We start from the raw sequence: 12,003 nt of genomic DNA, 5'->3' as shown, positions 1-12,003 counted from the left end.
TACCCATCTTGAATTCCAATTGTCAAACAAAATCAAATGTATCAATGACCATTCTTTTGTTATTTGTTGGATTAACATTTGGCTCACAAAGATTTTTCCTGCTTTTACCACTCAGTGGAAATCATTTTATACATGAGACGTTTCGCCCAAGGTGTTGCTTAACTGTTCAAATTGTCTAAAGCAGGGGTGTCCAAACGGTCCATGAGGGCCAGTATCTTGCATGTTTTCCAGGTTTCTTTCGCACCCGATTTAAATGATCAACTCATCGGCAGAAGCCTGACAAACATCCTGATCATTTGAATCAGGGGTGTGGGGGAAATATGTCAACTGATTGGTCAACTTACAGTAAGTGTTAAACCTTCAGCTGCATGAAATGACTAGAGTAGCAAGGTGAACAATCCAAACACGCCTTTATTAGAAAAACAATTCAAAGTCAAAAGACAAAGATTGCATCGGATGTCCCAAACTCTCAATTTGCAGAAAACTAGAATAAAAGCTGGTACATTCTCAAAGGTGGACTATTGATGATCCTTAAATAACTTCCCCATCTCACGAAGTGTCTTTAAACAGCTCTTATTTTGTAGCCATTTAAGTCCTCCAAAGACATAGTGCTAAAGTTTGAGGGGGATGACAGGCCAGTACTTAGGTTGCTTGAGATCACAGTTTCTATCAAAATTCAGCTGCATGGCCGTCTCCATTGCCAGGATCTTGGCTGCATCCACACCATATAGCTTCTTCATCTCGGCCCCGCGCCTCTCACCTGGCCGCTCAGAGGGCGCGGCCATGCTGGTTTGGTGGCAGATGCCACGCAGGTCCTGATCAGCTGGGATGTATTTGTCGTGTTGCTCCGCCTCAAGTTGTTGCTGCCTCCCTATGGGGACAATAAGATGAATACTACCAATGTTTACTGTGGGAGGTATACGTATATAAGATGAAGAACATAACACATCCACTTACTTAATTGCTCTCTATGTTTCTCAGTCTCTGCAAAATACTGCCGAAGCTCTTCACTGATCTCCATGTTACTGAGGTCGCATTCGATCTCAGTGTCCGAGCTACTCTCCCTTTCTTCGCTGTCACTTTTGCATGCGTGCCAGTCTGCGTAGCGCTCCTGCTGGCAGTGGTAGATGGGGCCGTAAGCAGCCTCCAAGGCCTTCTGGTAGGCCCGCCTGTGCTTCTGGTGCCAGGCCATTGCCTGCTGGTAGTGCTGCCAGTATCGACTGTACACAGGGCTGGAAAACCAGGACATTTGAACGCTTGTGTCTTCCTGCCGAGAACAAATATGGCAAATTTTATCAACCATGCCAGTTTAGGTCAACGCCGCGCATAAGCCTACAGAGGTAGAAACTAACAAAGTACAAATACTTTGTCACTGGACTTAAGTGTATTTAGCGGGTATCTATACTTTTTTTTAAACATTTATTTTCGTGACCATGCTACTTACCCTATTGCCCTGCATGTGAAAACAATGATCTCTTCTTTCTTCTTGCTTGTCAAAAGAGGTTCTTTCAAACTCTGCGTATGACCCGGTGAAAGAAAAAAAGAAAGGGCAAAATCATCAAATTGAGATTATGTTTAACTGAAATCTTGAGCAAGCATTTGAGAGGCCGAGAGTGATTTTTTTTAAGTTTTTTTTTTTTTTTTCTGCGTAAGAACAATGCTTTACTGTTGAACTATGAGTAAGCATCATTAGATATCTGGCTTGTTATGCCTTAAGGTAAATGTGTTTTACCACAGGCAGAGTTCGACAGTTTATTTAGTTATTTGACCACTCTGGGGAGGCGCAATCAAAGCTGATTGACGGTGATCGTCTTATGCTCATCAGCTTCTGAATCTATTGCTACGCCCATATTGCGCACCCCCTTTTATTCTGCACTAACAATGCGCGCTCCAGTGTCTCACAGCATCCAGAGCAGTCTGTAGGATCTGGTGAATGCAAAAGAAATGTCAGCAACAAGCGAACGAACGCCGACACATCGAAGAGGCAAAGAGCTTTTTAGCATGGCTATTTCTATCGTACAGGGACGGCAATGGCATTGGTTAGCATCGAGCGCTAACCTTTTCCAATCGAGGACGCAGTTCGCTTTAAGAGTCAAAATAAAACACGCCGTTTTCACCTGACTCCTCGAACGATGCAAATTCAGGAGGTAGGTTATTTTGATTAATCGTTTATATTTTCCGATCTGTTTGAGTTCGACAACATTTCCCAGCAGCCTTTGCGTTCGCAAAGCCACTGATTACTCTGTAGCGCCGCTCGGCGGTCGTTAGTAGCGAGCATTGTCTGTTTGAAAACGCTTTGCATTTTGGTAATCTTCATATCTAATGTCGGAAGTTGCATAGATTGTTTGGCATTAGTTAATGTTTTGCACGACTGTACTGTACGTAAAGCAAAGCAAAGTATTCACTGTCGAACGTGAATACGCCTAAAGCCGTGTTTCAATGCGGTAACAAAACATTAAAATGTCAGTCCTTGACTTTTACCATGTTGCTATCGTGTACAATTAGTGTGGTCAAAGCATTACTCGCGGTCAAGTCAACCCCCATGTGAATAACTAGTTATGTTTCGCTTTCTGTTTGAGTGTTTTAAAGGCAAGCAACGGAATCGAAAGCGTTCGCTCGTCTGCAGTAAAATGTGGAAGCAGCTGGTTCTCGTCTCTTGCTTGCTCCTGAAAGGTGGTTTGCGTGCATACTGCGGACAATAAAGCACGCACGCGAGAGTGCGTTTTTGCCGCTACTAACATTTTGGTTATTTTGCCTTTCAGCCACCAGCTGGCAGATAACTGGTTTTGGGGACACTGCAGTAGAATACGGCAAGGATGCATTCTACAAGTGCGAGCTGCAGAACCAGAAAGGTAAGGTCCCAACAAAGAAATTTGCAATTTTCACTTAGCAGGGCTGCTGGGGAAAATGCAACACTGACAACACCCTCGCAGAGAGTTGTCCAAACCCGGACCCGAGGGCCGCTATCATGCCTGTTTTTGTTGTTTCTGTCCTCTAATACATCAAATTCAAACTAGTAGCTCGTTAACTGTAGAGTCCAAAAAAAAAAAAAAAAAAAAACCTATGCGTGTTTCACCATTCGTTCGAGTAAGACTCTCGCGAGAGACTATCTCTCACCATTATTACGTCTGAATACGACTCGCGAGACGTAACTTTCCGATTTGATTTCTCGGCTGCACAAACACAAGCTCACGTTTGCAGTCTCGGTGGGACGAGTTATATTGGAAACTTTTACAACATGTAATGCTATAGTGTATGTTATGTACTGTATGTATGTATTAAAAAATGTCATCTGTATTTATCCCTAGAGAAATTAAGGAACGTGCCAAAAGGTCACAAAAGAAATAAGTTTTACATAGTAAACAACAAACAATTATAAACTGTGCCCAAAACAGCAATGGAAATGCACTTGTTTGCTCTCAAGGCACAATCTGTTTGATCAGTGAGCAATTTCCCTGATGTCCTCAGGTGTGCAACAGGTCACGTGGCAGAAGCGCCTGTGGGATAGTTCTGTAGTTAATGTTGCATCGTACAGCAAGCGCTTTGGACAGCGCATCAATGAGCCTTACCAGGGGAAGGTGATCCTTCAAGAGACGTCCCTGAACTCAGCGTCTCTCGTCCTAAAGAACGTCACATTTGAAGATGAATGTTGTTACATCTGCATTTTCAATGTGTATCCAGAGGACTCCAAAAGACAGCAGACCTGCCTCACCGTGCAAGGTAAAGCTTCATTTTCACATGTGCAATTCATCGCCTGACCTGTGTGACTCGCCACATTTTGTAGGAATATCCACGGTGAATGCACAAGTCTACAATCCCAGCAGCAGGTTCGCTGATGGAACAACCACGGTTGTGTTCAGCTGCTCTGCCACCGGGAAACCAGCCCCTGCCATCCGCTGGCGGTTCTTGCCCAACATCACCACTTTTCACCAGACCGCCGCCATCACAATTGTCAATCACGACCGCACGTTCACCACCAGTCAGAATGCCACCTTGTACCTGACTGAGAGTTGGAAAGGACACGCAGACTGTGTGGTGCAGAGCGGCGGTCAGGGAGAAAAAGTGGAGAGGGTCCCCTTTTTCTGGGATGACGGTCTAGAAAAAAAGGTGGAGGAGGAAGACCCAGGTAAATGTCGTTAAGACTCAAATAACCTGCAGTTATGTGTGTCCACATATGATGAATACCACATCACTGTTTGTTTTTTGTTTCTTTTTTTAAAGCCTTTTTTTTTTTATGGCTGGCGCTTTACATATACAATGGAGCCTCATTTATCATCTTCTCGTTTTCATACAGTTCGAATTCAAGCAATGTTTCTCATCGAATTTTGGTCTCAGTTTCTTACAGTCCAAAAAAAAGTGTGACTCAGCTATGTATTTTCTGGAATCGGTTTGCTATATGTTTGTCACTTTGAGCCAATCAACAGCAAAGGGCATTCCACTATACGGGTTGTAGGAAACCCCGTTCCTAGAGAGATGCATCCCTGCATGTTTTTGATGTCTCTCTCCTACATCACACCTGATTCAAATATTTTTAGCTCATCGGCAAGCTCTGTGGAAGCCTGATAATGAGCTCGATCATTTGAAACAGGTGTGTTAAACAAGGGAGACATCAAATACATGCAGGGTAGCGGCTCTCGAGGACAGGAGTTACTCGCCCCTGCACTATACAGTATAAAGTTTTATGTCAGCCACAATTATCTTTTTTTAATTTGATGATTGACACCGCCCATGTACCATATTGCTTTGGCTGTATTTAACATTTTATAGTGGATGTATACAGGTTGTGTAAACATCACTGACTGTTGTACTTCCTTGATGTACTGTAAGTCTACACTCCACATGGATTTTTAGTCACAAGTCTGCTTCTACTCTGAGAAGACTTCAATTTCACTTCTCGTGAACTGTCATCACATTCTATAATGAGCCATGGCAGGGGAATTTTCCGTCAAAATGAAAGTGGAAGTTGCATTGTTTTGTTTTGTTTTTTCTTTCACTTTCCTGTTTGCAAATAGCCTCGTGTCAAAATAGCCTCGTGTCAACAATCATTTGACATCTCCTCATGCTTTCATTTCCAGATATATTGATCTGAATAAGATACACAGCTGCGAATATAATCATATTACATATAATAAAGCAAATTTATAGGAACAATTCTTCAACAAGAGGCACTGAAGACTCCTTGGATGAATTAGAAATTAATCCAGAGAGGTGGAAAGCAAGTACCTTCAGTTTATTCCGGAAATGTGTGACATTTGTTTAAGACCTTGTTTTCTTCACTTCCTGTCAAGGACAAGCAAATCTGATTTGCATTCGAATATTTTCGATGCTATTCTAAAATGAATGAAACCTAAATGTAAATGGTGTGTGTGTGTGTGTGTTTGTTTTCCTTTTTTTGCAGGAAGAGATCTGTCTAAAAGAGGACAAACCTTTCTTGTGGTCAGCGTGGTTGCTGCGGTCGCGTTGGTGATTGTGATCGTCATCGTAATTGCACAGAAGGGGTGAGATAATTCTTTCAAAAATATATGAATGCTGTGATAGGCTTTGTTAAAGCATCTTTTATTTGTTTTCCTGTTTGTCAATTCACGTTTGTGCGTCTAGCGGGACAAATCTTGCATTTAGGAAATCAAATTTAAAACTCGGATTAAATTGGATTAAAAAAAAAAACCAACTTTTTTTTAAGGTGGGGGTCCGCTTTATAGTGCCTCATTGGCTGTTGTGCTCATGTCATGGGGAGGTTTTTAAAATAAAAAAAATAACCACAGACCATTTTCATGCTAGAGTGCCCTGTTGTCACAGTGTGCAAAAGCCCCATGATGTGTCTGTCGGACGTATTTCAGTTACTGTAGGCTTTCATGAAATATTTTAATGCTGCAAACATGTACAGATGGGTAGCAGAGTAAAACGATGTTAGACATGTGGTAGTTGATTGACAGCCGATAAATGAACTTATAGTGTGTATTCTGTGCATTCAGTGGACAAACCCCCAGTACTCTAGCGTGAAATATTTCATAATATTTATTAAATATTTAAGCCCCATTTTTGTACTATTGAACATGTGTTCAAATTTGGCAGCGTTAGTGACAACAGTCTCCTGTGACATCTGTGAGAAGGCATTTTTATTTTCGCTTTACAGGGAATTTTAAGTGTAATTGAAAAGAAGAAAAACCTGAATGACTTGTGTATTAATGTTCCACGTTTTCTTTCTCACAGGCATGATATGGTCAAACAATCAATCATTCAACTTTATTGATATGGTGTGCCATCTTCTGCTATTGCTTGGCTGCAGGCAACATCAGCCGAATTAACAAAGTTGCATGCACTTAACCTACCGGCATTTTATGTAACATTCCATCAATCCTCAAGCTTCAGAAAGTTTCGAAAAGGAGTTCCAGCATGTTGTCTTAAGGCTGTTGCGGGGGTGGGAAGAAAGTTTCTTTTGTGTTTTGAGGTTTCCCAGTGTTTTGTTTAAAAGGAAGCAAAATATGTTTCAGTTTGGCGTTTCAACATCCAAGAGCAAAGCATGAAATGGGCCTCTGTGTGTCCCTTAGTGAGACTTTTTCATTTGAATGATAGAGGTAAAGAGCAAGTGTTGTATAGTTATTTATTTTAAGCACTTTTGCACTTTTAAACAACCGTGATTTATTTTGTGCACCCTGCAACTTTATATTAAAATGTCCGCATGAGCCGCTCACATTTTGTATGTTTTTCATGTCTATTTATTTGTTGTGGCAGGCACTAGGACCATGTCTCTCACCCAGTAGGCATGTTGCAATGAACCATAGATGCTTTGAACCTTGTGACTTTGTCTTTGTCTTTGTTGATTTGGACAGCGTTGTACAGTTTTGTGATGGTACGCGAAGAGTAAAGACGTACGCTAGCGCAGCAACGTGTGGTTTCTTCGTCTTGCCACATTAGTGACCCCAGACGTTAGAATGGCTGACCCTGGACATGGGTGACCCCCGACGTTAGGGTGTTTTGGCAGGCTGTTGAAGAGGTCGCCTTGCCACATGGGGGACCCCGAGTGTTAGAATGTTTCAACGAGCTGTTGAAGAGGTGTCTTACTCGGCCACATCGCTCCAACACTCGCAATCTGCAGCCGTCGCAACATCTGCGAAAGTGCCTGAGTTCTGGCAGCGATCCGACCGCGTCGTTTCAGCTTATTGGGGCGCTGTTCCACCTACGAGGATTCACCGCAGACGTCCTGCGTGGTCGTGACATCGCTTCACCAGCCTACTACACGTCGGGTTATACATCAGGCTGGTACCAGGTCAGCCTGCTTCCGGGAATCTGGTGGTCCGGCCAGCATCTCGCCAAGGGTCCTCTTGCCCGTCGCCCAGTCCCTCGGTGCCCCCGGGGTCAAGCCAGCCAGCAAGATAGAGGCGCTGGTGAAAACGGCTGGTGCAGTCAAGTTCCAGAGTCCCGGGCGGTGGACCGGGATCGTCCAGCCGGGCTTCCTCATCCATCACCGATGTCCATCAGGCTTCAGCAGTGGGCTTAAAGCCAGCATCATCCAGCTGCCCCTCTGATTCACCATACCTGCAGGTATTGTCTTGGTATACAATGGAGCGGGTCAGCTGGTGGTGGTGCCGCAGCAAGTTCTGGCACAGGCTGGTTCCTCAGAAACCCACTGTGCCTGCCAGCATCCAGGTCAGCGCTGCCGCTCCGGTGCCCGCGGAACCTCAGAACATCCATTTGGCAACGCCACCTCATGGTCTTCACGCTGAGTGTCTGACCCTCACTCCTGTCGCACTGGGGGCCCCCGGTGTCACATACACCGCCCAGGACCGGGCTGTGTACTCAAGGTGTCAGACTGCTGAATACTTTGTGGGGTTTGCAAGGGCATGCGAATAGTAAAGACATACGCTAGCACAGCAACGTTTGGTTTCTTCGTCTTGCCACAATGTAAACTCGATAAGTTTACATTGTGGCAAATTACTAATTCTTACAAATTCAATACGATGCCTACTATGCCTAGGATACCTATTCAGTCAGTTGTTGAGATAAATATTTTTATTTAATGGGTCTCGTTTGGATAACCGGAAAAGGAAAATTGAATGCCTGCAAGAATAAAATGAGAACGCTGGAGGTCGCACTTTCTATAATACTGTACTGTACTGTACTTGACATTGGAGGAGGCCTTGGTTTGACAAGAAAGTAGACTATCCTACAAGGAACATTGTCGATGGAAGTTATTCTGCGCCACCCTCACGTCACTCATAATATCAAAGACACACATCGGCAAGAATCACTATTAAAGCAGATTACCCGTGGGTGAGTTGGTATTTATTTATTTGTCCTGCTGTTTCAGATGTTTCTGTACTTTCCAACATTTTAAATCGTTGTTTCGCCAGTTTTTTTGTTTTTTTTTTGGGAGGGTATTCATTGGCTGTCTTCAAACACACCGACTCTGTACTTTTCTTTAAACTTGTTGCTGTTTAAATATTTGGTCTTTCTTGCGATGCTTTCTGGTTTCAAGCAAGGCGCTTGTGAGCAGATCTTAAGCATTCTGTAATTAGATCGGGAGCCCTTTGTTTTGTTTTGTTTTTTTCATTTTTTTCATGTACAATTAATACTTAAAACACGCATACAATTCGTCACTTGCTGTCGAAAGAAAATAACACACCCAGAGATTAAAAAAGCAACCTGTGATGACTCAACTTCTGAATCTCTCAGCAAATAGATAAACAGGAGAGCCATTATTGATTATGCCAATTTAAGGCCACAGCTAGAGTAGTTTGTCAAGGTATTCGTTTTACATGAAAAATACTTTATCAGATTAACTGGAGACGATATAAGATTTTACTGCTGAAAATGGCAACGAATCATTTTAAAGGACCCATACTGCACATTTCCATTTACCATCATTCATCTCCTTTTATTGATTGATTGAACACGTGGACATAAATTTCATCAAGATAAAATCAGAAGAAAATACTATCAAGATATTATCAATCCAAATCATAGTTCAGTACAATATATATGTTCAAGAGAAGTAGGAAGAAGTGTCGAAATTATCTAATCCTACCCCTTGTTCTCTATAACAAAAATCGTGTCATGAAGCTGTGCAAGTGAGTTACGTAATTATCTCGTACAGTCGATATCCCCATTGAAATGAAATATCTGCCATTAAACATGTACAAAATACCATAGATTGAAGGATTTTGTGCACTTTCTCAGGTTTATGACATTGATATACAGTATATTTGTTGTGGCACAATATTTTTCAACATCTTTTTTTTCAAACATCAAGCGATGCACAGCTTTTTTTCTTTGTTTTTTCTTTGATCTTGTCTTCGATATTTTTTTCCATACATACCTACAACAGCATTTTGGCACTATGGCAAATTTGATTTTGGATACTTTGAACATGTTTTGCTCTATTATTTAAGAATATCCGAGTGTTTAATTTGATAAATAGTTGATTCTATGTTATTTGAATGGTTAATAATGTGTGATTGTTTTGAAAGTATTGCCCATATCGCCACACATATTATGGCACTAATAATGAACAATATAGTGCATATGATGACTGGTCATTTAAATCCATCAATCCTTTGTTTTATACAAGATACCAACAGTTTTAAATATTTTTCCTTAAATATTTTCCATACGTGATTTCAAGCATAATTTGTAATCAATGAAATGAAATTTTGTGTCATTTACTCTTTCTGTTTCAGTTGAATTTATTTATTTATTATTTTTGGATTGTGTTTATTTTGTCTGGTACAAAAATTATATACAGTACTTTGATTTACTTGAATTCAATGTATTAGTCCTGCACCATTATTTTATTGAATATAATTCCCTTTCCACAGTCCTCAGAAGCCGCCTGAGGTTTGTTCGGAGCAACATAAAGCTGTCTCATGTGCAAATAATACTTTCTTAAGAATTTCTGAGAAACAGCAAATACCATTGATAAATAATTTATGACCAAGCACAGAGCCTTGATGGACCATTAAGTTATCTTCAACTTGCTTGATTTCACATTGTTTAACTGCCTGTACTGATTCCTATCATCGAAATAACTTCTTAACAATTTAGGTGCCAAACCTGTTGTAATATATTTACTGATTTTTATTTTTCATCAATATATTGTGATCATTGGAATCAACTTTTTTTTTAGTCGATTAATATCCCAACAGTGAATTCTTTTTTAACTTGTTGTAATTTCCTCTACTAGTTTCATAAATACATCCACAGCAATTCAATCATACCAGCTATGAAGTGGAGTGTATGGTTTTGAGTTTTCAATCTCAAAAGCTAACATTCTGCAACAAGGACTTGACATTCCAAGTGATAAAGCACTAAGGAGACAGAATATCATTCAGGCCTAAAAGTAGAACAATAACTAGTGTTAAGTGTTAAGTGTCGACTTTAAAAAAAGTGCCAACCGGTTTATGATTTTTAATTCAAAGAAATTTAAAAGCAATGTGCTAATGCTACCCAATGTTTGTAATGCAAGAACAGTTAAGTGGAAAACAAAACATGTAACCTTTTTTTTTACCTGACTTTGTTTGTTCCAAGCTCAGTTGATCAGTAATTGGATTGTGTTTAGAGTGGTGGGTTACCTGGCTACGCATATATATTGGATAGATAATATGGGCCGATTGAGTGAGGGCGGCACTCTAATGGCTTGGTCAAGATGAAAATCAGGTGTTTGTTTGGCGGCATCAGCATCAAAATTGCTTATATTTTTTAAAGTTCAGTTATATCAGTGGCAACATTTTTTTGAGTGCAGTGTTGGTGAGCCTGCTGAAGTTGGAGATGTTTGGGCTTTCCATGTGTTTGACAATGCTACTCTGGATCGGAGGAATATTCAGCACACAAGGTTTGTTCATTATTTTTAACATCATCACACATACTGTAAATCCTGAGAGATGTTCAAATAAGACATGGGGGATGATCATTCACTGCAATCCTACTGATTCCTTTATGAATGTGGCCCCTCACACAGAGTGCTGTGATGTCAGGACATCATGCACAATGTTCTATGTCAGGGGAGCTCAAACATTTTTTTTGGGGAGGTGTCTTTTGGAAGACACATTGGAAGAATGTGCTGCCTGTCAATGTACTCCATCATGGTAAAACTTTGTGAGAAGGCCAGGAAACGCTTGTAATGGCAAAAAAAGAGTTGCATTATAATTATGATTATCCAAGAAGATTATCCTTATATTTTGTAGCTACTGAGGTAACCCTTAAGAATGCTGATGGGGCTGGCCTACGTATATAATATAATGCTTTTAAATCCCATCTCCTCCTATGGTGAATCCCCTATCTGGTGGATCACAGCAAAGAATTCAAATGATGGCAAAAAAGCCGACTGATAGAAGAAAAACATGAAGACAATGTTTTGAAAAAGATGAATGCAATGATGCAAAAAATATGGCAAAAATATTGTAAAAACGATACATAAATGATTATTTACAACACTGAAATGTTATTTAGACTGACAGCACTGCTTACGCGTCAAAAAAGCCCAAGATAATAAATAACCCCCACCTACTGCCCTTTAGACAGCTGAGATAAGCACAGCAAGCCAGCAACCCGAGTGAGGATGTGGCCGTAGAAAATGGATGGATGGACACAAATTCAGCTGAGCAAGATTGTGAACAGTATGCCTATCAGTTCATGAAAGCATGACTCAGAAACATTCGCAGTAATGCTGGCAAGGGATGTCGCTGTAAAAGGCAAGTAGTGAATTGAACTCAAGCATTTAGTGCACTTAACAGGGCATAGTCTGCCACGTTTTAGTGGCCCTTCCACTTTATAGTCAATGGGAACAAGCGATGCAGCAAATAAAGAAACGCAACTGTTGGCTTCTAATTCCGTCTGCAACAGGGGATCATCGGTCCGATGAACATCTGACGCAATGGCTATCCCCACGATTACTGACAAATAAACACCCATTACGACTTTCATATCCCGCCTTTTTTCTATTTTTTGAGAGCCCTGTCACTTGTCGGTCCGTCTGCAAAACCCATTAAGACCATTCGCTCTACCATG

General features: G+C 41.1%; 3 protein-coding genes across 10 annotated transcripts in view; 2 read left to right on the top strand and 1 right to left on the bottom strand.

Moving 5' to 3' along the window:
- Positions 1 to 393: 393 nt before the first annotated feature.
- On the bottom strand, positions 394 to 2,253 carry gemin8 (gem (nuclear organelle) associated protein 8). 3 transcript variants are annotated; one of them, XM_088409219.1, is made up of 4 exons: positions 2,118 to 2,253; positions 1,445 to 1,515; positions 958 to 1,267; positions 394 to 871 (listed from the first exon to the last, which is right to left on the bottom strand). In XM_088409219.1, the coding sequence occupies exons 2-4, from the start codon at positions 1,457 to 1,459 to the stop codon at positions 612 to 614; spliced, it is 585 nt and encodes a 194-aa protein (XP_088265345.1). In that variant the 5' UTR covers positions 1,460 to 1,515; positions 2,118 to 2,253; the 3' UTR covers positions 394 to 611. The 3 variants fall into 3 exon arrangements, with proteins under 3 accessions (XP_088265345.1, XP_088265347.1, XP_088265346.1); XM_088409221.1 differs by having other exon boundaries at positions 2,059 to 2,220; XM_088409220.1 differs by having other exon boundaries at positions 1,445 to 2,220.
- Positions 1,741 to 6,691, top strand: LOC148427920 (nectin-3-like). Its single transcript, XM_088409215.1, has 7 exons — positions 1,741 to 2,147; positions 2,580 to 2,673; positions 2,763 to 2,852; positions 3,469 to 3,720; positions 3,785 to 4,126; positions 5,399 to 5,498; positions 6,211 to 6,691. Exons 1-7 carry the CDS (start codon positions 2,133 to 2,135, stop codon positions 6,248 to 6,250), a joined length of 933 nt encoding a protein of 310 aa, XP_088265341.1. The 5' UTR covers positions 1,741 to 2,132; the 3' UTR covers positions 6,251 to 6,691.
- Positions 5,435 to 12,003, top strand: part of LOC148427918 (OX-2 membrane glycoprotein-like) — a 20,305-nt gene continuing 13,736 nt past the window's right edge. For 3 of the 6 annotated variants that reach the window (XM_088409213.1, XM_088409208.1, XM_088409214.1), the window contains exons 1-2: positions 6,854 to 8,271; positions 10,739 to 10,828. In XM_088409213.1, coding sequence (XP_088265339.1) covers positions 10,765 to 10,828 — 64 coding nt within the window. In that variant the 5' untranslated portion in view covers positions 6,854 to 8,271; positions 10,739 to 10,764. The other 3 variants (XM_088409211.1, XM_088409210.1, XM_088409212.1) reach the window with 3 other exon arrangements.

Source organism: Hippichthys cyanospilos, chromosome 2, assembly GCF_059441005.1.
Source record: "Hippichthys cyanospilos isolate Australia breed blue-spotted pipefish chromosome 2, RoL_Hcya_1.0, whole genome shotgun sequence".
Classification (NCBI taxonomy): Eukaryota; Metazoa; Chordata; class Actinopteri; order Syngnathiformes; family Syngnathidae; genus Hippichthys; species Hippichthys cyanospilos.
The sequence above is the reverse complement of the archived record's forward strand: the minus strand, read 5'-3'. Positions and strand labels throughout refer to the sequence as shown.

Bases quoted from the DNA above. Each gene is read 5' to 3' on its own strand.
- gemin8 (XM_088409219.1), bottom strand. The intron at 872-957 runs GTAAGTGGATGT...TTGTCCCCATAG, and splicing joins GAAACATAGAGAGCAATTAA to GGAGGCAGCAACAACTTGAG.
- LOC148427920 (XM_088409215.1), top strand. The intron at 2,853-3,468 runs GTAAGGTCCCAA...TGATGTCCTCAG, and splicing joins CGAGCTGCAGAACCAGAAAG to GTGTGCAACAGGTCACGTGG. The intron at 5,499-6,210 runs GTGAGATAATTC...TCTTTCTCACAG, and splicing joins ATCGTAATTGCACAGAAGGG to GCATGATATGGTCAAACAAT.